At 34.6% G+C, this 22,398-nt stretch overlaps 1 protein-coding gene across 4 annotated transcripts in view; it reads left to right on the top strand.

Moving 5' to 3' along the window:
- The window catches only part of LOC131052732 (uncharacterized), an 88,362-nt gene that overhangs the window by 19,958 nt on the left and 46,006 nt on the right, over nt 1-22,398 (top strand). For all 4 annotated transcript variants that reach the window (XM_057987324.2, XM_057987323.2, XM_057987325.2 and 1 more), the window contains exons 4-5: nt 3,630-3,714; nt 21,557-21,613. In XM_057987324.2, the coding sequence (XP_057843307.2) occupies nt 3,630-3,714; nt 21,557-21,613 (142 nt within the window). The remainder of the gene's footprint in view (nt 1-3,629; nt 3,715-21,556; nt 21,614-22,398) is intronic.

Here is a 22,398-nt window from a genome sequence, read left to right as displayed (position 1 = left end):
CATCCTCTTCTGCCATGGAAATAGTTAGACAGTTTCAGAAAAAAAAACTTCAGGAAATGTCATTACTACATTTTCTTTTTGGTATTATTCTACCTTAACGAGCAAGTAATCCCCTTACCTATAAGGCATGCATTTTTTTGGGTAAATTACACTAATTTTTGTTAATACTGGTTTTCAAAGAGGCTCAAGATTTTTTTCTACATAAGCTGTGAATGGAACTGGTATCAATTTGATAGGCTGAAGATTTACATTTTCATTTTACTTGATAAATAGGGGAAGAGCACCAATTACCGTTCATGTTCCAATAATTGTTCACTCCTTGCACACACAACCCCCCAATTACTAACTTAAAAAAAACCAAAAAACAAATAACTAAAAGCTCATTAATAAATTTTACATGTACCAATAGCTGCTCCTTTTTTTTTTTAGATCATAATTGACCCATTTGTGCACCTATATTGGTACCCATAGCACATAACTACTGGGGCATTTGTGCATAAGTATTGGTGATTTTAAGTGCACAATTATTGGGGCATCTTTAAGCAGGTATCGGGCAACACTTTGAAAAGTGTACTTTTTGACCCTTGCGCGCATAACGGATCCCACAGTGTGCATTGTTACTACCTAGAAGCCAAAACAATAGCTATAACCAGTTAAGTCGCATGTGAAGACAACAAAAAAATCATCAAAATCCAATGTACCATTTAGAATCTGTGAGTGCACAAAGTTAGCTGTAACGGCTACTAGTACGCTTCTCCTAGTTACATATTTTTTATTATTTATACAAATATTACAAAATTATCCACGATTGCAACATTGCCCAATGTTTCTTTTCACATATATTACCATTATCTGTCTAATATAAAATATTTGTTGATTATCAAAAGTCAATAGACAAATACAAAGCATATGGAAATTCAAATTTCCAAACATTGAATATTGTATAGCAGGATCTGTAATGCCCCCTACTTGGTTTAGGTCTGTTTTAACCATAATTAAGCTATTTCCATATACTTATGACTTCGTCAGGAGACAAATCTATCCTAAAATGAATCCAATCGGTGATATTCCATAGTTCAATCACTTTAATTTATTAATAAGTAAATTGTTCATCTATCATATGTCCATAATAAGTTTACAGATCTAAGCCCTTACCTATCTTGGGACCATGCCCGCAAGGTTTATGGGATGCTTATCCCTATCCTGTCTTGGGACTCATCCTATTAATTGGATTTAGACCGCCCCTCTTTGGAACATCTTAATTCCCGACTTCTTGAATACTGATAATAACAGCAAGAATGCGATTGCATTTTACATATTCTTCTTATTGACTAGTTTCTTCCTAATTAACAGTCTGAGATTATTATTGTACTGTTCAAGACATTATATATATATATATATATATAATTATATTATGAATTATTATTGTATTTACTAATTATCTTTAGTATAAATTACTAATACCACTGCTGCCAAAAAAACATTAATTGTTAGGATAATTCTGACTGTAAAGGCAGACAGATCTGACGTGCATCAGATCTGGTCTGCCATATGTATTGCAGTCTATACTAATATTACTATCAAATTCTGCATAGAACATTATCAGGCTTCACATAACAAGCATACGTATTAAACACATCTCAATGAAAATTGCTGACTGCTTTTTTTTTCCCTCTTAGTTTGACTGGGCTGCTGAATGTTTTATATCTTATAAAATATCCCATCTGAATTCTTCCTGATATCCCCCCATTAGACTTCGCTCCCTTTCCTTAAAAAGGTTAGCCTCTTGAAGAATCGCAACATTTGATAACCGCTGCACTATTATATCAATTTGTATTAACAAATCATTTGTAATCGCTGCATTGTTTGTTTGCATTATAAACTGGTTTTGTCTATTGCTTTATTCATAATCAAATCGCATCATTCGATCAAAAAACTAGTCACACTTCTGGGTTAATGAATCTCTTGAATCTTAATTGCATCGCGTCCATTATGAATTGCTTGCCCATTAACAAATTAATACTAAATCGCTTGATTAAAGTTGCTGTCCATTTTATTAGATTATCGACTAGTGTAGATGCTGCAATATAAAATAATAAAACATAGTTGTTGTCTTTAGTGAAGCAAATCTGATCATATTCAACGTTTAAATCTGCCTTAATAAAGTCGATCTTCTATGCATTATCCGAACCTACAGCTTTAGCATATTATGCTTCTCGTTAACTATTGCTAATAAGAACAAAGCGCTTGTTTTATTTGAATATTTCAAGAATAAATATTAATATATATTAATTAAATAATATTTAATAAATAAATAAATACATTTCAAGAATATTATTAGTATTAAATATTAATAAATATTAATTAATAATATTTAATGAATAAATAAATTTCAAATAATCATTCTTTGATAAATATTATATTATATTAATTAATAAATAATAATTTCTTCATTTTATATATATAGGAATCAAGAAGGGGACATGACAGGAGCCAAAGTATGGACAGTAAGGAACATGCCTATATATGCTGGTAACTTTCTAGGCTGTAGAGCATAGTCTACTAGCTAATAAATGATTCTCACCTTGCATGTGATAGCCTGTATTAAAGGTCTTTTAGAGCCTAGAAGGTGATTTGGATGAACTGTCAATGGCTTTGCTATCACTATGGCTCCCCTATTTGGAATACTAGTTTGGCCATTGATCTTCATCATTGAGATCTGTTGAGTGAGAGAATCATCCACATGGCACAACTGTAACAGGACACATCCTACTTTATACATGAGCCTTTATTGTAGTTTATGTCATCAGAATACTTGCAAAATTTATATTTCTAATCATTATGATTCATGAATAAATCCAACCGAGTCCTATTTCTAGCTTAATAATGGTAAAAATTGGTTTCTGATGGTCAGATCTAACTGAATACTTGGTATTGAATCTCTAAAATGAACTTGTCATTATTTTTGATGTTGTTTTTTCAAATATTATATTATCACCTTATACAAAATTTGGATCTATATTTGTTATGGGTTGGCGCACCAAAGTCAGATTTGACCCCATTAGGATTGTCTTTTGGTAAACAAATCCGTATGAAAATTGTATATGAGGTAGGATCTAGTATCAGGACGGGTATCTTTCTTGTTCAGAGCAAATCACTGGTACCATTTTCACTAGCTTCTGCCGGGTTCTCTTTCAACTTCTCTTACAATTTCCTTATTCCATTTTCTTGCTTGATATTAGATCCAAGAAACACCTTTCTTATCTTTATCTTCTACAATTCTAGCCACCTCTATCCACAAGTGACAGCCATGTGCATGTACTTCCGGTAGTTTGTTTTCTTTTGAGATATCCTAAATAGCTTTCTAAAAAACTAATTTCATTTTCTTCTGAAAATACATTCAACATGCATTTCTAATTCTGCAGTAGTAAATTGTTATAAACGTGAAGGTTTTGGCACAAAACACTGCTTACATTATTATCATTTTCTTCTGAAAATACATACAACATGTATTTCTAATTCTGCAGTAGTAAATTGTTATAAACGTGAAGGTTTTGGCACAAAACACTGCCTACATTATTATCATATTTCTATTAACTTTAATATTTTTGTTTGTGATTTTTTTGTAGATTGTTGGCGATGGGCCTAATGACCTACAATAATGATTGGAAGGCAATTAAAGAAAGGTTTCTTCCAAGTAAATCTGCAAATCAGGTTAGTATATAAAATTGGCCCTCTTTTTCTATTGTTGTTGGTTCTGCTGATTCATGATCACTGGTTATGCTTTTGATTACGTGAAATGATTGAAATATAATTCAATAATAGTCTAACATTTTAAGGTTTTTAAGTGTGCTAAGTTACAATATTTTTACCCAAAGGATTAATAAAATTTAGCATTTATTATTGTTTTCTGAACTGAAATTTGTTACTTTTCTTGATTTGTAGTTCATTGAACTTTAGTTAAGAAGAACAAGTGGTTGTCAGATCGCTTGCCAATAATATCAGGAATGATAGGATTTAATTGGCACTTTTTGGAATACACAATAGAAGCATCTAGGCTTTCAATTATATCTTTGAATATTCAGAGCTATGCAAAAATCCATCTTGGAAATTATTATAAATTTATAATAATATCAACTTCACTCCTGACTGGAGGACATGTGCACAAGCGCTTTTGTGTGATTACTGGCCATCTAATAATGTGTCAATATAAGATAAATAAATTTGTAATTATGCTTATTGAGTCTGGGAATTAATATGAATTTTGAAGCATGTATGGCTCACAGAGCAGGTAAAAGTATATTATTGCCTGGAATGCAGATATACCAAAACAAGATGGTAACTTTTGAGAAATGTCCATAAGCATTAATAAGGGGTCTAATCTTACAATCTTTCCATTCATAAGAAATGATGTGATTCCCATTTTGGTGTTAGAATCCTTAATTGGCTGTAATGAAGTATTTACAATTTAGTTTCTTCAGCCAATAAGGTGGTGCACACATATTCTTAGCTAGGACTTGTATACTTCTAGAGGCTTCATTGATTGCTCTCAATATGTTTCATTATTATGGCAACTGTGCAAGGTTGAAATGGAGCCCATTGGCATAAATACACCACATGATGAGCTCTTTGGTATCATCTTGCTTTATTTCAGAATGCCATTTCTAATGGGTTTGCTTTGTTTGTATTTTGTTCTTTTGTGGGAAGATGAGTATTGTCTTTTTTTTAAGATGGCGTCACAACAAATGTACATATGGAAGCCATGATTCAACTAGAACATGGACCTTTAGGTGGCTTGGTCGATTGGGATGCTTTCTTAGACAATGGATGGGACATTGATTAAGCTTTTTCAGCTGACTTCTTTACTATTAGACTACTTTTTGCACATGCATTTATTGCATTATGATAATGATGTAGCAGCACCAGATTAGTTAGTTCTAAGAAATAAGTTACGCTATAGTTATTTTCCTACGCGAGTTTTTGCAAGTTTAACTCGTGAGTTTTTACCGACGCAGGAAAAATGTGGGTAAAAATGCCGATGTGGGTATATGATAACCCCAGCCAAACGTGATAGAGCGCATTGGCAATGAAAGTTATCGTATTCATTGATAATGAATTAGGCAATTTTCTCCTTGATTTCAACAGTCCACAACCTTGCGGCAGACTGTATGGAATAAGAATCATTATATGTATCATTCCCTCCCTTACTAGCAGCAGAATTCATTTAGGATACGTTACATGGCTAATCAAGAATTATGAATGGGAAGCAGGGTTTAATAAAGTGAAGCAAAGCGATCATCCTTATAATTATTAGTTAGAAACTTAGAAGCAGAAAAGATCATAATCCTAAATAAATTAATATTAACAAATCAGTCTGGAAGCCACGTCTGAAGGGGCAGTGATTAATAAGAGAAGAGTCACATCTTCATGAAGCATGGCGTCCATTACAAAGAGAGATGACCATACGCCTCCCCTAGAGGCTACATAAGATGTATCTACATGGGAGAGAAAGGCATGGAAGAGTTTTTATCAGAATTCTTATTGCAGTCTGAAACGGTATCAAAACAAGCAAAGTCGAAGATCCATAATCGGGTATGTGATGTCCCCATCTAAACAGTCAAAGAATGATGATGCCCGCTTTAAAAATAGAATTTAATAATAAATAATGATACAATTAAAATATAACGATGTATATATATATATATATATATATCCAGATAAATGAATAAAATGAACTAACTAAAATTTTAATAATAATAAATAAACAAGATTTAAATTTTTAATATATACCTTATGGGCATAACAATAAAGACTTATCATACCTGAAGGTAATTCCTATTAAGCTACATCCTATCGATTAAGCCATTAGCCAACACATAGTTAGTGGCAGACCAGATCTGATGCATGTCAGATCTGTCTGCCTTTGCAACCATTAATTATTAAAAGAAAGACAGCGATTAAGATGCAATATTAAGACCATATGATTTGACATACTAAGCTATTACCCATCCATTCAATATTTATATCGATAAGACAGGAATCATCATCGGTGGGAATTACATTATGAAAGGCACAACAGTGGCGCAGGCAAGCTGAGGACTTGTGCCATGTAAGAGACATTGGTTATAATTTGTGCGTAAACAATAGATTAAGGAGGCATCGATTCAACATTTGTTGTTAACTAATCCAAAGAGTGAGGTGCAGGGATTTACTAAGGTTTTGTGTAATGATAAATAAACAATAAGGGGTGATTAAGGAAAGAAGAGACGTATCTCTCTAGATCTATGAAGATATAAAATGGAATGGGAATTTTCTTTTGTTTTATATATTTATTCCCCGTGGTATGCTCTATATAGAGAGTCAATAGCTTGACCGAATTACACAGGCAACTGTGTACAACATATTTAGAGAGTTAATAGCCTGACCAAGTAACCAGTTATAATATTAATGACCCCTAAGCGACCACATTCAGGTTGACATAATATCGATGGACCAAACATAGCACCATTTCAATAAGTAATAAATATTGATTGCAGATTGTCACTGTGAGTCAGTGATTGCATAACCGAACTATCTCTGGGGTGGTAGAAATCACTTCTCACATTGTTTATATCCTACTGCATATTAGACATCACAATTACCATATAATTGTCATCGCTGTATATATATATACAGAAGATATATCAGAGATCAAATCTAATATAGAATTATCTTCTGTTGCTTAAAATTATACCCTCTTGTCATATTAAGAGGAGGAGGTTGAAGTAATCATCCCAGTTTTCCTTCATTTCCAAAAAAGGAGCATCACAGTGACTGCCATAGGCGATTTCTTTTCTTAGTCATTTGCAAGAGCAATCCTTATATCTGGGGTAGTTCAGAACTGTTGTCAAGTTACTGGCAGTAACATACTTGTCTCAGTAGTGCCAGGCCCAGCTTGACTTACATCAATATCCTTCTATTGTTTTCTTATGTACTAAAATTGAGATTTTGGACAGAATATTAGAGGATCCCAACTGGGGACATTACAGGGTACATATCCCCAGCAATAATATATTGGATTTGTCTTTGATTCTTCTTTGTATCCAGATTGGATAGGCTCCATCGCACATTGGCCTTTGGCCGATCGGTTCACATACAATTAAGGAAAGAAATCAGAAAGAGCAGTAACATTGCTGTAAGCAATAGTGAATACAGTTGCACACTTGTAAAGATAAATTGGGAGCAGCAAGACAGTTCATCGCTATAAGCGATAGAAGTAGATTAAAGCATATTTCTCAGTGCCACATCAAAGACAGCTATCAACTATGTGAACTGCACAATTCATATTGTATACCAGAAGTGTAGATCAAATACATTGATCAGAAATCATCTTGCATAAATAGCAGTGATACTTTATCTTATGTATAATCATATTATAAGTGATATCATTCTTAAGTGACAGCAATTATCATTTTTCTAAGTAGATTTTGGGAAGTAGTCTCTTGCAATTAATTTGCAAGACAATTGTTCTCTAATTTCCTAAGGAATAGCATAAGGGGACATTACAGGGTAGAATGCTAGTTAAAACACATATTTCACATGTTTTTTTGCTATAAAACCATGCATTTTCTCTTTCAAGATGTCATTTTCTAATTTCATACTTTTTTGTAATTCAATTTTGCAAAAAAATTATGTTCTTTAAGAAAAGTTTTAGTACTTTCAAAGTTGCCAAGTATTTGCTGAGTTGAATTTTTTTGGGCTTGTTGATTACTTTCCTAGTCTGACTCTGAGAATTATGAGTTACACAATGTAAATTACAGCAAAACAATGTACGTTCCCTGTACCTGAATAAATACAACATACAGAAATAATTGGAGTGCGTATCACACAATTCACTTAATATCTGTGCGTTGACTTATAACATTTGGTATTAGCTTAGGGTAAGGAAGCCCAAGCATAGGTTATGCTAAACCAATCACTTTGGAAAGAGAAATGGCTACAAAATTTGCTGTAAGTGCTGATTGTTTGAGGCCCAAATTTCTGCCAGCTGTCCCTTTGAAGGTGGGGTTGTAGGTAGGGCAGAAATTTTTTCACAGTACTCTGAAACTTTACAGGCAGATACCAAGAAGGAAATTAGATGTGAAATTTTCTAGTGATGTTGTCTGATATGGTAGAATTTTTTTGCAAGAAAGAAAGAAAGAAAGAAGTTATATTAATGTCCACAGACAGCCCAAAAGAGGTCAATGGGAGTCCAGAGAACAGTAGTATACAATACCAAGTTCCAGAAGAGAAACCTAGGAAGGTCCACCAAGGGGAAATGCAAAAAAAAAAAAAAAAAATATTTACAAAATAACAGGCGAGCACCAAAATAGCCAAGAAAGGGGAATGACAACCGCAAAGAGCAAAGAGCAGTCTCAAAGGAATATGGGAGATCATCAAGTATCACTGTCTAGACTAGAAATGATGAAGTTGCTATTACCATCATTGATCATCATGATGCGGCCAATACAAGATTTGATAATGCTCATCGGGGAGTACACTTGATCCCTGGTCCTTAGCTGTCCCAAACAGCATGTCAGGACAGCACACAAGTATGCTTGGTTTATAATAATGCTATGTCATAATAATAGGTTTATGACTGCTAGGTAGGGATAGCTGAAACGAACAATTATGTGAAAAAATGAAATGATTTTAAGCTAGAAAAATTGATTTTAAATGAAGGCTTGGAGTTGGTTTTATTGCATATTGCATAGAAAAAACATCTTTTTATTATTATATTTGTGTTGTTAATTATTAAACCTTCAAAATATCATGTGGACTTTGACCATCTTCTTATATGTTGGTGTTGAAATTTAGGAGGCTTGTGGTAGACCTACTGCAATGTTTGGTTGGTAATAAATCCATGAATAATAGTAATAATAATAGCTGGCGTGCATTCTCCTGTCAACCTACTCAGAGTAGAGGTTGGAAGTCATGGGGATGTTCTTTATAAGTCCTTTGCACATTCAAATTCCATTAGCTTTTGTAATTTGCAGGTTTTCCCTCGAATCGCACCTATGGAGAAAGTGGAGGGAAACCATTTTACTATTATTCAACCTACTGCAATGTTTGGTTGGTAATAAATCCATGAATAATAGTAATAATAATAGCTGGCGTGCATTCTCCTGTCAACCTACTCAGAGTAGAGGTTGGAAGTCATGGGGATGTTCTTTATAAGTCCCTTGCACATTCAAATTCCAGTAGCTTTTGTAATTTGCAGGTTTTCCCTTGAATCGCACCTATGGAGAAAGTGGAGGGAAACCATTTTAAACAACTATGCTCTTGAGGTCCGATGGTTCTCTTTGGATCAAGGAGATCTACTCCCAAGCAATTAAACTTTATCATAAAAAAATGAACTTTCCAAGTATCATAGAGAAATTATAAGAACATTAAATGGAGATTGTTAGGTTTACATATCTGCATGCAAATGCAATTCTAACTATATGAAACTACAAGTTTATGTGTGGTGAGTTTTCATGCATGTCACCAATAGATGACTAGACACTTCTTCCCAATTATACTCTCCTAATGAGAGTGTTCACATGTGTCCTATCATATTCACGTGGTAACAAATTTTTTAGTAGCCCTTTCTCAAAATCTGAAATATAATCACATTATCTACAACATTAATATCTACTATAAAGATGGCACTCAAATGTGGTTTATATTATTTCATAATATCAAATATAACTCATGATTAACATAGTTAACCACTTTATTAATAGATCAACATAGTGATTAAAGTATTCATGTCAAATTTTAAATTCATGTCCAAGTGATTATACCATGGTGCAAAATTAGGGTTGTGACATCACCCTCTCGGAGAGAGCAAAGATGATAGATTTAGTCAGCTCAAGGAATATAGTGATCCGTCTCAACCTATAGTTGATTGGATCACACCGTCATTTAGGCAAGGGGAAATCTAGAGCTATGTGAATAATGATGTTGGAGATGGTGAGGCCCACATAGTATACAATCCTTGAGTTGTAGGAAATGCTTATTGTAAAAAGCAAGATGTGTGCAAGTGTTTGAATGTTAAAAAAAATGGAAGCTGATTTCTACTAAAGGAGTATGATGTGCAAACAGGGATTTTGATCTTGTCAATGCAAATTTGTTTGAGCCATCTTGGAAATTATCCACAATTCTTGATACAAGGTATTTTTTTTTGTTGCTTGATGATTTCTCCAAGAAAATGTGGGTTTACTCTTAAAAATGAAACCTGATTGCATCATTTTTTCGTCAAATTTAAAGCATTACTTGAGAATTAGATGGACATATACATCAAAACTTTGTGATATTCCCATAGATCCCGTTGATGGTGTTTTTTAGACACCTCTAACACAGAATAAAATACCAAGGTATCTTATCCTCTCTTGAACAAAATCTTCCCAAATGCTAAACTATGTGATCAATTGGAAGACTCCAAGGTTTCTATTGTCAAGTGTTGACTCATGGATAACCAATGGTTTGATGTGATTTGTTGGGTTCACGAGGGGACTTACGTTGAATGCATGAATGTTTGAATGTTGTTGGAATTTGATTATCTGATATTGCAATCTTGTGATGCTTTCTCTCCTAAACTAACTTGAATTGAAAAAAAAGGACAAAAGGGGAAGGGTTTAGAGAGTCAAATTTAATCCCAGGTTTGTAATAAGTAGTGAACAATTTGGTGAAACTCTACTAGACTTTGCTTTGAAATCAACAAACAACTCCACAAAGCTAGTGCAATCTTCCAAGGTAAATATATGATGTTCAAATTACCACCAACAACATAGACACCATCAAGACAATGCATATCAATGTGTGAATAGCAATTGAAGTTAAGCTTGAATAAGGATTCCAATTGACCACACAAGGCAAGTTTACAATCAACAAACTGCTAGTGGTATGGATATGTGAATTTCACCATTAATCATCCACAAGATCTTTCATTCAATTAACCAACATTAAAACAAATGAGAAGTGGAATCCATGCAACTTGTTGAAATAACATATTTCACCATATTTTCAATGAAAATAGTATATTCATTTACAAGTCTTGGCAACAATTTCTTCTTCTTGTACCCTACCTTGCCCTACCCTACTCTAACTTTTAATTCCTAATTGTCTTAGCAACTATTTTTCTACTCTTCTAACATTAACCTTTACAAATGAGAGAGTTGAGCCTTATATAGAGGTCTCATTACAATGAATGGCTTAGATTGATTCACAATCAATGGCCAAGATCGAAAGATAGAAACCTTAATTAGAGTTTGTTACAACCACCATTGCATTGGCCAATGAGAGATGAGGATAGGTAAGATAAATAATATTTTCTGTAGCGCCACATGTCACTTATTCCATCCTTGAATGAATGCTGACTTGGAACCTCTTTGATTGGATGGATGGTGATTGGGATGCCACCTCAGCTTGCATTGTAGACTTAATTAATTTGCCTTGAACATTCTTCATGATGTTTGGAATTCCTTGTGATACTTTGCATTTCATCCTTATGTCAGGGAATTCCCCTTGAACTATTTCCTCCTTAACGTTCATTTCTATGAGATCCTTTGATGTAGTTCCTACTTCATAATGTGGAATCCCTTGTGCTCATGTGTTGGATTTGCCTTTTTCTCACTTGTTCATCATCATGGTGAAGTTTTCTTCATGTTTGAGCTGGTCCTCATCTTTGCTTTTGGAAATCCTTAACTTGAAATTCTCTTCCCATCCTTGAAATGCTAATCTCCCTCATTCGCATTTGTGATGTTGTCCTTGCAATATGCTTGTAGAGTCTTTTCTCCAAATCGTACCTTTATCTTTTCTTGAATTTGAATTTTGGTTCCTCCTCGTAGCATTGTTTAAGTTTCTTCATTCTTGTATTTCACTTGCTTGTCCTCTTGGAGCTGATCTTTCATCATTTGTTGCTTTGAAGTGTTGAGCCCATGGTACCCCTGCAAGCTGCATCCTCTTTCACCTCAAGCCTTGATCATCATGCTTCCTTTCCTCGTAGCAGACCTGCAAAACAAACAAATATTGAATCAAACACCTATGGGATAAACTTTATTTCAACCTTGGTGGGAAATCGATCATCATAATGACAAATCAGTTCCTAAAACAGCTGCATTATCTTTGTTCATTTTTTTACTCGGTGGAAATTTGATGCGTATAGGTACTACTTTGTCATTGATCTTCATTTGAATTGATTTGTCCCTTAGTGGAGAATCGATGGGTATAGGGACAAAGCATTTTGCACATTCCGTTTCACTCTCTTTGCAAATTCAGCCCTCGAGTGGAAATCCGACCCTCATTGGGACTCATTATCCTTGAAAATTTTGTTTGATTTGATCACCATTTGATGGAGTGGAAATTTGATCCCTGTTAGGACAATTCAATGTTCCTTATTTTGTCTTCATTTCTGATGGGTAAGTTGATTGTTATTCTCGAGTGGAAAATCAAACCTCATAGGGACTTTTGTTCCCATCTTTTATCCCAGCTTGTGGTAGGTAATTTGAATAATTAAATTTCTAGAATTAACTTAGGTTCTGATTTTCAAATGATTTTCAGACTTGTGAGCTTTCTAAAATCAGAAATTCGAAGTTATGAAACATAATTCTAGAAAATACAAGTGTTTGGATCAAAATCTGGAAAATTTGCCTTAAAGAAACCTGATTTTTAGACTTAGGATAGGTCTGATTTCAATGTGTAAGTCTGAAAATGCCCTTCCAAACTCAGAAAATGAATGATATTGCAACCCAGTTCTCTGTTTCAGGTCTGATTTATGAGTATAAAGGTCTGAAACATCTTTGAAAATTGTGTTCCATCAGCTGGAAATCATCCCCTTGATGGCGCAATTCATGTAGTTGATGCGACTTACATTCACTTGGCTGGAAATGATGTGTTTTCAATCTGAGATCATGGCTGGTAATGGTGGTCTCAGCCAACAGTGGCACATTTGTTTATGCTGCAAATACCTCCAATGGTGGCGCTATCAATACCTTAGGCAAAAATCGCACCCCCTTGTCCTTAGGCGATTCCAATCCTTACTTCCTTCCAGCTCGCTTGGAGTCAAATCAACGACCTAATGATATAATATTGCTTGCTGGTCTGTACTTTTATTCAGCTTTTCACCTTTTTTTTTCACCACACAGTGAATGTGGGATTAAAAAATGTGTTAACCCAGCAAGGTGGAAAATCGCTATGTATTGGGACACTTAATTTTGACTTCATTTTTCCCTTGTTTCATCCACCAAATGAAATGGTGGAAAATCGCACCTCATGGGGACTGATTTCCCACCCAAATCATACTCATTTCACATTAAAAACGCATTTAATCTTGTAAGGGGAAAATTGATGGCCATTGGAACTTTATTTTTCACCATAAGTTTGCTTTCCTTTGCTTATTTCTCTCAAGTGGAAATCCTTTAGTCATCAGGACTGATTATCTCTAAGAATTTCATGTTATTTTTTATTTCCAGCCCCTTGGTGGGAAAACGTGGCTCATTTGGACACACAAACTTGATCAAGTCCTTGCAATTTTATTTCAAGTGGAGAATCGATCTCCATCATGCCACATGAATTCATTGTTATTTTGCTCACTCAATCATTTTTTCCTTCAGGTGGAAAATCGCACCTCATTAGGACACATAAATTGAACTTCACCTTGGTCACTTTACCATCAAGTGGAAAAACGTGGGTCATTAGGACTCACCTCCATCATGCATTTTCATTCTTGTGGGCCTGGTGGAAAAATGACCTCCATCAGGACACATCCTTTGTCTTGTGTGGAAATTCCCGAGTGATCGGGACTTTCCACAAAATCACTTGCAAACTAAGTCCTGGAGTGGAAAAACAACCTCCATCGGGACTTTCGTCATCCTTAACATTAAATTAACATTTTCATGCTCAAAATGGAGTGGAAAATAATGCTCCATCAGGACTTTGCTCATTTTCATCTTTATAATTGAGTGGAAAAACGCCTCCCATCGGGATTTTTGATTTTATGCCTTAATTGCTTGTTGGAAAAACGTTTTCCATCGGGACTAAGTTGATTTTCACACTCAAAGTCCAAACTTATTCAATTTCATCAATTTATGCAGTGTAAATTCTATTTCCATCAAGACTTCATGAATTTTCCCAAGATTTGAAGGGTGGAGAATAGAAGTTTATCGGGACTTTGTACATTTTTGACTCATTTCACCTCCTAGGAGTGGAAAAATGACTCCTATAGGGACTCTTAGCACTTTCGTACAAAATTTGCATCAATTTGCAATGTTTTCACCATTTTTCGCTCAAATTTCAAGGCAAATTGAAACTCAACACTTAGGAAAAATTGACAAGCTAAGGCAACTTGACACTAAGGATCATTTCCTTGCAATTTTAACACCCTTTTGCATTTTGACATGACACTCTCTCATAAGCAAAGGCAAACACTAGAAAATTATTGCTAAACCAAGACAATCTAAGCAAAACATCTACCCTAAAAAGTGAAAAAGTGGGGGTCCCCCATATGCAATGGGGTGATGTGTGAAAACGTTACAATAGATCCCACAACACAATGAGTGATGCACAACAAAGACATGTTGTATAGATATTAAGGTAAAGTAGTAAGCTTGATGATGTATCTTTGGAACATAAGTCCATCCAAAGCCTTGCAAGATGCGTCTTTTGAAATTTGAATAGTGTAAAATCTTATGACTTGACAAAACTCGGCAAGCCCAAATTTGACTTGGACTAGGTGATTTGACAAAAAAATGCTAAAATTTGACAAGCGATAGTAAATTGCTTGCTTGTGATGGGAAATGATCACAAAAACAAATATCTAGTTGCTCATGATCCAATGACATTCCCTTGATGGGTTGCAATTGGAAAATGTGTTCACAAGGTTGTTTTTTGACATTTGACATGTGTGTGGTCGAGGGTTTTCCATATGCTTCATATGATGTCTTTGCACTTTTCTTGCTGAATTCAAAGCCCTCATGGCTTCAAGCTAGTTGTTTGCGCATTTTTGCCAACGTGTTTGGTGATTAACTTGTCGATTGTTTATAAAAATTGTTTGTAATCTTTTGGTTTATTGATTCGAGAGCAATTTTGTCTCATGATGAGAACTTGAAAGTTAGGTAAATTTTCAATCTACACAAACTTGGTTTGCGCTTAACTCTAGGGTAACACATTTTTACATTTTTACATCTCCCCCTTAGTCCTTGCACATAACTCTTCTTTTTTTTTTTTATCTCACAATAGTTTTTCACATGAATCTTTCCCCCTTTGACATCAATGGCAAAGGCACATTCATTTATTATTGAAGTCAATAGAAAAGCGTCTGGTAAGATGAGTAGGAGAGATGATGCTAGATTATACAATCATCCAAAAGTACAAGTGCTTTGAAAGACCTTACCCATAAAGTCACAATAAATGATAGATCCCAGTTTCAGAGGAATGACAGGCCAAGACTATATGATATGCCACATAAAACCAACTGGAAAATGGTAGACCCGTTGATGAAAAGAAAGAGACTTCTGGTCCATTAAAGAAGAAAAACAGTCATTTTGTGGAGGAACCTCCTTGGTGTATGGCCTGCAATCTACCACACACCCCACTGCAATGTATTGTAGCTCAAAACATGTAGTATGGTGAAGAAGGGTACCATGAAAATGAAGGGTATGAATCTGATGACAATGGATATGAATATGATGTTACTTACGAAAGACAAAGTAAGCAATGGCATCAACAAGAGGTATATGTGCCAGTTCTTGATATCAAAAGGAGTGAGAAAACTAAACTCTATTAGGTATAGATATTTCTTTGGTACATGTAGTGAAATCCATTACATTCATTGGTGAATGAGGTTCTTGCTGATATTTCTTTTACTCTATTGGTGTATTATCAATGAATATTGGAGTTGCCTTCATCTCAATATATTGTTTCTTCGCAATAATAATCTTGGCTGTGCAAGTACTTGCTTTTGCACTATGTTGCATTAGGGGGAAATTCTGGTGTTGTGATATCACAACACTCCAAGAAGCACATTGTAGCACACTTGAGAAAAGGCTCAATTTCCAATCCCCCCTAGCTTGCCATTAGTAATATTGGTTAGTTTGTTGTTACATCCTAACACATCCATGTGCCATGGGATCTATTTAGACATCATTGAGGAGTATTGAGAAAGGCATTCCCCTTCCCCCTATAACTACTAGGTTTAATAAGTCTAGTTCCACAAGCAAGCTACTTCTTGCTCCTCAAGATAGACTTGGTTTCTCGATAATAAGTTTGGGCCCCAATTCAAGGAAATAACTCCAACCTGACCATTAATGAAAGAGTTGGCTGTTGAAAGAGAGTTGAACAAGTGGTGAGAACATTATTACATTAGTTTAGGATGAGTCAGTTTTTCTCATAGACCTTTTCTTAATCTTCAATATTACCTAAGCTTCAATAAATAATTACTTTATTTAATTTATAATATTTAGAATTTTTAGCAAATATTTATCTACTTGTTTTTTGTACAAACAAACCCAAAATGAATCCAATGTCTCTCCACTATCTCCCTCACCCCCCAAAAAATAAAATAAAAATAAAAGTGTTGTCTTTGCATACCAAGCCTTTGTACCTAAACTTGAACCCGAACTAGTAGCTTAGGTTTTTTTCTAAGTTACTAGGTCCACACCTTGGATAGCCGGGTCCTAGTTTGATTCGAACCCAGTATTGGTCTTGGTTTGGTCCACCTACGAGTTCGGCCAGGGTGTGCTCGTTCATCCTAGGCGAACTTGGAAGCCTAGGCGATATTTTTCATTTTTTTTTTGCAAAATTTAATGATTTTTTGAAGTCTAGTTTTCTTTTCAACCCTAAAGTGATTTTTTAAACACATAGGGAGTTCATTTGTTGTCATTTGTTTTGCAAGCAGCTGTGAGCAAAGTTTTGCTTGTAGCATTAGATACAAGAAGTTGAAGATCGATTGTTGAAGCTTGATCAAGTGTAGCAGCCTCGTTCCTACTTATTTGCAAGCTTCCAGTGGCTGAAAGAGGTAAGTTTTTTTTCATTTTTTTCATCCATTTTTGTTTCACAAACAAGAAACACATTATTTTTTAATTTTATCTATTTTTTTTCCATTCTTTTGTTTTTGTTTTAAATGTGTTCATAAAATATCCTGCCATAGGAACTAGAATGGCAACTAGTTGTACTTCCACAAATGAACAACCAAAATACAAAATAGATGCAAACTCTCCTCTATGGAAATTCGTTGATATTATACATCCCCTTTCAAGAGGTGGGAGATTCCTTTGGAAATGCAGAGGATGTGATATACAACGTTCTAGTTCATGTTTTTGGGTGAAAGGTCATTTGTGTGGAATACTAAGAACATGCATGAAAAGTTGGCTTGGAAAAGGTGGTGTGCCTATACCACAAGTGACAGTTTTAAAATATATTAGGGAGCAAGAGGAAGTAGATGAGAGAGAAACACGTAGATTAAATCATTCCATTTCAAAAAATAAAAAGTTGAAGGGAATGCAGCCCCCATCTAATGCCAATATTGTGGTAGAAGACCACCCATTTTTTACCACAGCTGAGCCTCAAAGTGAAGGACCCATTGTACACAAAAGATCAAAGGGACCTTTGGAAAATTCATTTCAAAATCAGAGTCGACACATTGCTGACTAAGATGTAACAAGATGTATATGTGCAAATGGGTTGGATTTCAATGTTGTTCGCTCATCATATTGGAAAAAGATGTTGAGTGTTAATGAAGCACCAAGAGGATATAAGGACTCGGGTTTTGAGAAGGTGCATGGCACCTTGTTGGAAAGAGAGGTCAAGGGAGTTGAAGATGCATTGAAGCCCATAAGGAATTTATGGATTGAGATATGCGTATCCATTGTTTCAGATGGGTGGAAAGATTCAAAAAGTCGAACCTTAATCAGTGTCATAGCAGTGTTCCCTAAAGGGTCAATGTTTTTGAAAGCCATGGATTGTGAGGATTAAGTAAAAGATGGGCAATTTATTGCTGATATTCTCATCTTTGCCATTGAGACAGTGAGACCCCATACTATTGTTCAAGTCATAATGGACAACACAAAGAATTGTAGAGCTGCTAGTTTGTTGGTTGATGAACAATATCACCATATCTTTTGGACACCTTGTGTGGTCCACTCACTTAATCTTATGCTACACAAGATTGGGAATAAAATTGAGTGGATCAAAGAGGTGTATGCAAAGGTTGAGGACATCTAGATGTTCATCATCAACCACCACATGTCTCAAGGGATTTTTAGATCCTTTTCAAAATTGGAGCTTTTGAAGGTAAGTGAAATAGTAATTTAATTTTACATTTTCAGATTTTTTGATTTTCATAATTTGATGGTGTAATGTGTATTTGTTTTTATAGTTTGTCTCTAAGAGGCACTTACTAATTCAACAGTTAGCCAAAATTGGTTTATATGGAAGCAACGCAACATTGAGAAGGCAACAAAAATGAGGCAAAGAATATTAGATGAATCATGGTGCGAGCGTGTGAAGTATCTTCTTAGTTTCACCAAGCCCATTATAATCATTATTTGCTATATTGACATGGATAGACCTTGCATTGGAGAGGTGTCTGATGGCAGCAACTCAATGCTTGAGAAGATGAAGTGCATCATAAGTGCAAAAGAGCACGACTTTGAGGAGACTTTCTTCAAACAATTGCATGCAATTGGTGAAAAAAGGTGGAACAAGATGACCACTCCATTACATCTTGCCTATGCATTGACTCCAAAATTCTACAGCAATCAGTATCTTGATATGCCATCTAGACTTGCACCATATAGAGATTTAGAAGTGTCTAAAGGGTACAAGGCAACATTCCTTAGACTCTTTCTTGAAGATGATGTGCGAGATTTGATTACAAATGAGTTCATAGAATTTGCAAACGCAAATGGTCTAAGTGTTGACGCTCTTGTCATAGGTATAAGAAGGATACTCATAGTTGGTGGTATTTCCATGGCCAATGCTTCCAAAGCTTGTAGCCTCGCACAATCAAAATTTTATCACTAGTAAGTTTAACAATTAATGAATATATATTTTTTAGTATTTAAACTTTTATTTATAGTTTTTTTATTTTTTTAAAATTGAAAATTCTATTAATAAAACTATAAATGTATAACTTTAATTGTTTACTTTGTCTTCATAGGTTGCTAGTTCATCTACATCAGAAAGAAAGTGGAGGATATATTCTTTCATCCACTCAGTAAAGTGCAATAGCTTGCAATCAAAAAGAACAGAGAACTTAGTATATGTGCATTCCAACCTACATCTCGTTTCACACAAGCAACATGACTACAAGCAAGGGGAGTCGAAGATGTGGGATATAGAGCTAGTACTGACTTGGATGCTTCCACTTCTCAACTTGTTGCATTTGAGGACTCATAAAGCGAGAACACTATTAGCACAAGTGCAAGTGAAAGTGGCATTGGCATTGGCATTGGTTCATCTTATGTCAACGATGATGATGATGATGATTTAGAGAACCCATTTGATGATTACAACTTACAACTAAAGTTCTAATTGTTGAAACAATGATACTTGAACTTATAGTATTATTTTGATATTGAGCTTGAAGTATATGATGCTATGATGGTAAATTCATGATGCTATGATTAAAAGTTTATGGTGGTTTTGTTGTTTATATGATACAATGTGACATTCTGATCTTAATTCATGCTTCTAAGCTGCATACATATACACACACAAAAATATACATATCTACCCACACACACACACACTGATGATGATGATGATGTTGATGATTTAGAGAATCCATTTGATGATTAAAACTTACAACTAAAGTTCCAAATTGTTGAAACAGTGATACTTGAACTTATATTATTATTTTGATATTGAACTTGAAGTATATGATGCTATGATTAAAACTTTATGGTGGTTTTGTTGTTTTTATATGATACAATGTGACTTTCTAATCTTAATTCATGCTTCTAGGCTGCATATATATAGACACACACACACACCCACACTCCCACACACCCACACACATAATTTTTATATTGTTTTTGTACTAATAAACCCAAACGAATCCAAAAACCATTTCCAAATTTTACTGAACCAGGGAACCGGGTTCTTTAACCCAAATCGGTAACTTGGATTTATTGATAGGGACATTTTCTTTTACAGTGAATGTCTTGATGGGTGAGAGCTATGTTATTAGGTTTGCTAGGAACCCACCTCATATTGTTATTGTTTGGTTTGGTTATGGGTTTGGCCTTAGTTTTGCCTCGTGTTTGCCTTGGGGTACTTGCTGCCATTGGGCCCCAAAAAGCTATATAAAGCAAATTTTTTAAAGCAAAAACTAATCTAAAGGCATTTTTAAAACATTTTTATAAACAAAAAAGTGTCTGCATACCTATTTACACATGCCTTGGGTGGCATCTTGGGTGAACTTGAGGCCAAACCTGGGCAAACCCAGGGAGATTTGTGGCTGCTAGGCCCCATAAAGTACAAAGAAACATTTTAAAAAGGATTTTTGAAAAAGAAAAACTAAACTGAAGGCATTTTAAAAACATTTTTATCAACAAAAAGTACCTATGCACCTGATTACGCCATTAAGTGATAAAATTGTGAAAATAGCGTGTGTCATGAAGGTTTGTGTGCTTTTATTAGAGGCCCACGAACCCCCATAAAGGGTGCTGCCCCTCAATCCCATTGTAGTCTTCCTTCCCAGACCCCACTGTTTTATATTATATAATTTTAATTTTTTTAATACATACATACATACATTATATATAAATATACATATACACACAATGTATGTATATCCGAACCTGTACCAGTAATGATACCCACACTTGTACGAGGATTGGTAACTTAGGGTGAGAGGCACCCTAACATCTGTAGGATGGTGGGGAAGAGAGGTTGTCCCCAAACTGATGCTTCCAAGGGAAGGTCCCCCCAAACTTCTTGTTTGGAATAGGGAGGGGATGTCCAATCCCTGTCTCTACATTTCCAAAATGCTCATGAACAGGTGGATGGCTTCACACTCTTTGGGACAGATTTCCACTGTACATTCAGTAATAGGATACTGTATTAAGATAGGCCATTTTTGAACAGTTACTCTTGAAACTCATGAACACTGTTTATTCAATATGGAATGCAACGAGGTGACATGAGAAAATGACAATGATGAAGGCCTACACTTGTTGTGTTAAACAAGCAGAAATAAATTGCTAATGCCAACATAATCACACAGAGATTATAAATGGCAACTGCTTGCAAGTCATACATTTTCAATGTGTAATAATTAAGTCATGACAGTGCCTTTTTGTTCTCTTTTATACCTGGAGTCATTTTCATAAAAATAAGTGTAATTCCCTTTTTTTTGTGAGTTTTATTGGGTTGTTTAATGTGAAAACTCTGTAGAAGAAATCTCTCCCAATCTCACTGGCTTATACACATCCAAACAGTAGACTGCATATCTTATTTTAAACTTAAAGAACTTATTAGTTATTTAATGGAGATAAGAATTTAATACCATGAAAGATTACAACTTTTCTGAACTTTTTTAGTTTATGTCCTGCAGATATTTGTAAGGCAAAAAAATCGTGCCTCTTCACGTGCACCAGAAAATGCTATTAAGGTAATAACTATCTTTTGATGTTTGTTGTATTGCAAAATGTTTATGTTTATGTACAAGGTGCATTATTCATTTTTTTTCCATGTGTAATTTCATTTTCTATTGTTTAGTCAATCTTTTTGATTCCACCTGCATTTGCTAATTCATTTCAAGTATGGGAAAGGATGTAGAAAGTTTAAACTAATAGCCATTCAAAGGAAATTACTAGGTGCAGAGTGAAATGCCATCTGTATTAGCTTGATTTTGGAAATGAGTTCCCCATAGCAAAGTATGGGAGGAAAGATGGGTAAGATTGGTATAATTTGATATGAGCAGAAGCAAGAATGCATGGAGTCATGGTTTAATGTTTTTTCAAAATTCATCTCATGGTAGATGTTTCTGAGAACCCTAATCCATTAGTAATTAACTTTTCTATAGCTTTTGATTTTGTATTTTAATTGAATGTTTTTTTGGTTCATTTGTCTTATGCAAATCAGTTTGTACTAAAGGTTGTTAAGTGCTTGTAAGATCATTTTTGTTAAAGGTGTAATGCTTGGTTTAAACTTCATCATAATAGAATTTTTTTTGATTAGCTTGCATATACCATGACCAGTTAGCCACACTTAGTTTTAAAATGCAAAACTTTTAAAATCAAATTATCTTGTGATTGGGGATAAATGTCTGCAAATTTTAACCAAGTTCAATCTCTTTAGATTTTTATCTTTTTCATTCCGTTTAGGTCGGTCAATAGTGGATACCTAAGTTACCAATCCTAGTATTTGTTCGAGTTTGGGTTCGGGGTTTCAATT

Source organism: Cryptomeria japonica, chromosome 3, assembly GCF_030272615.1.
Source record: "Cryptomeria japonica chromosome 3, Sugi_1.0, whole genome shotgun sequence".
In the NCBI taxonomy this organism is placed as follows: domain Eukaryota; kingdom Viridiplantae; phylum Streptophyta; class Pinopsida; order Cupressales; family Cupressaceae; genus Cryptomeria; species Cryptomeria japonica.
This window is presented reverse-complemented; position numbering and strand designations above follow the sequence as displayed.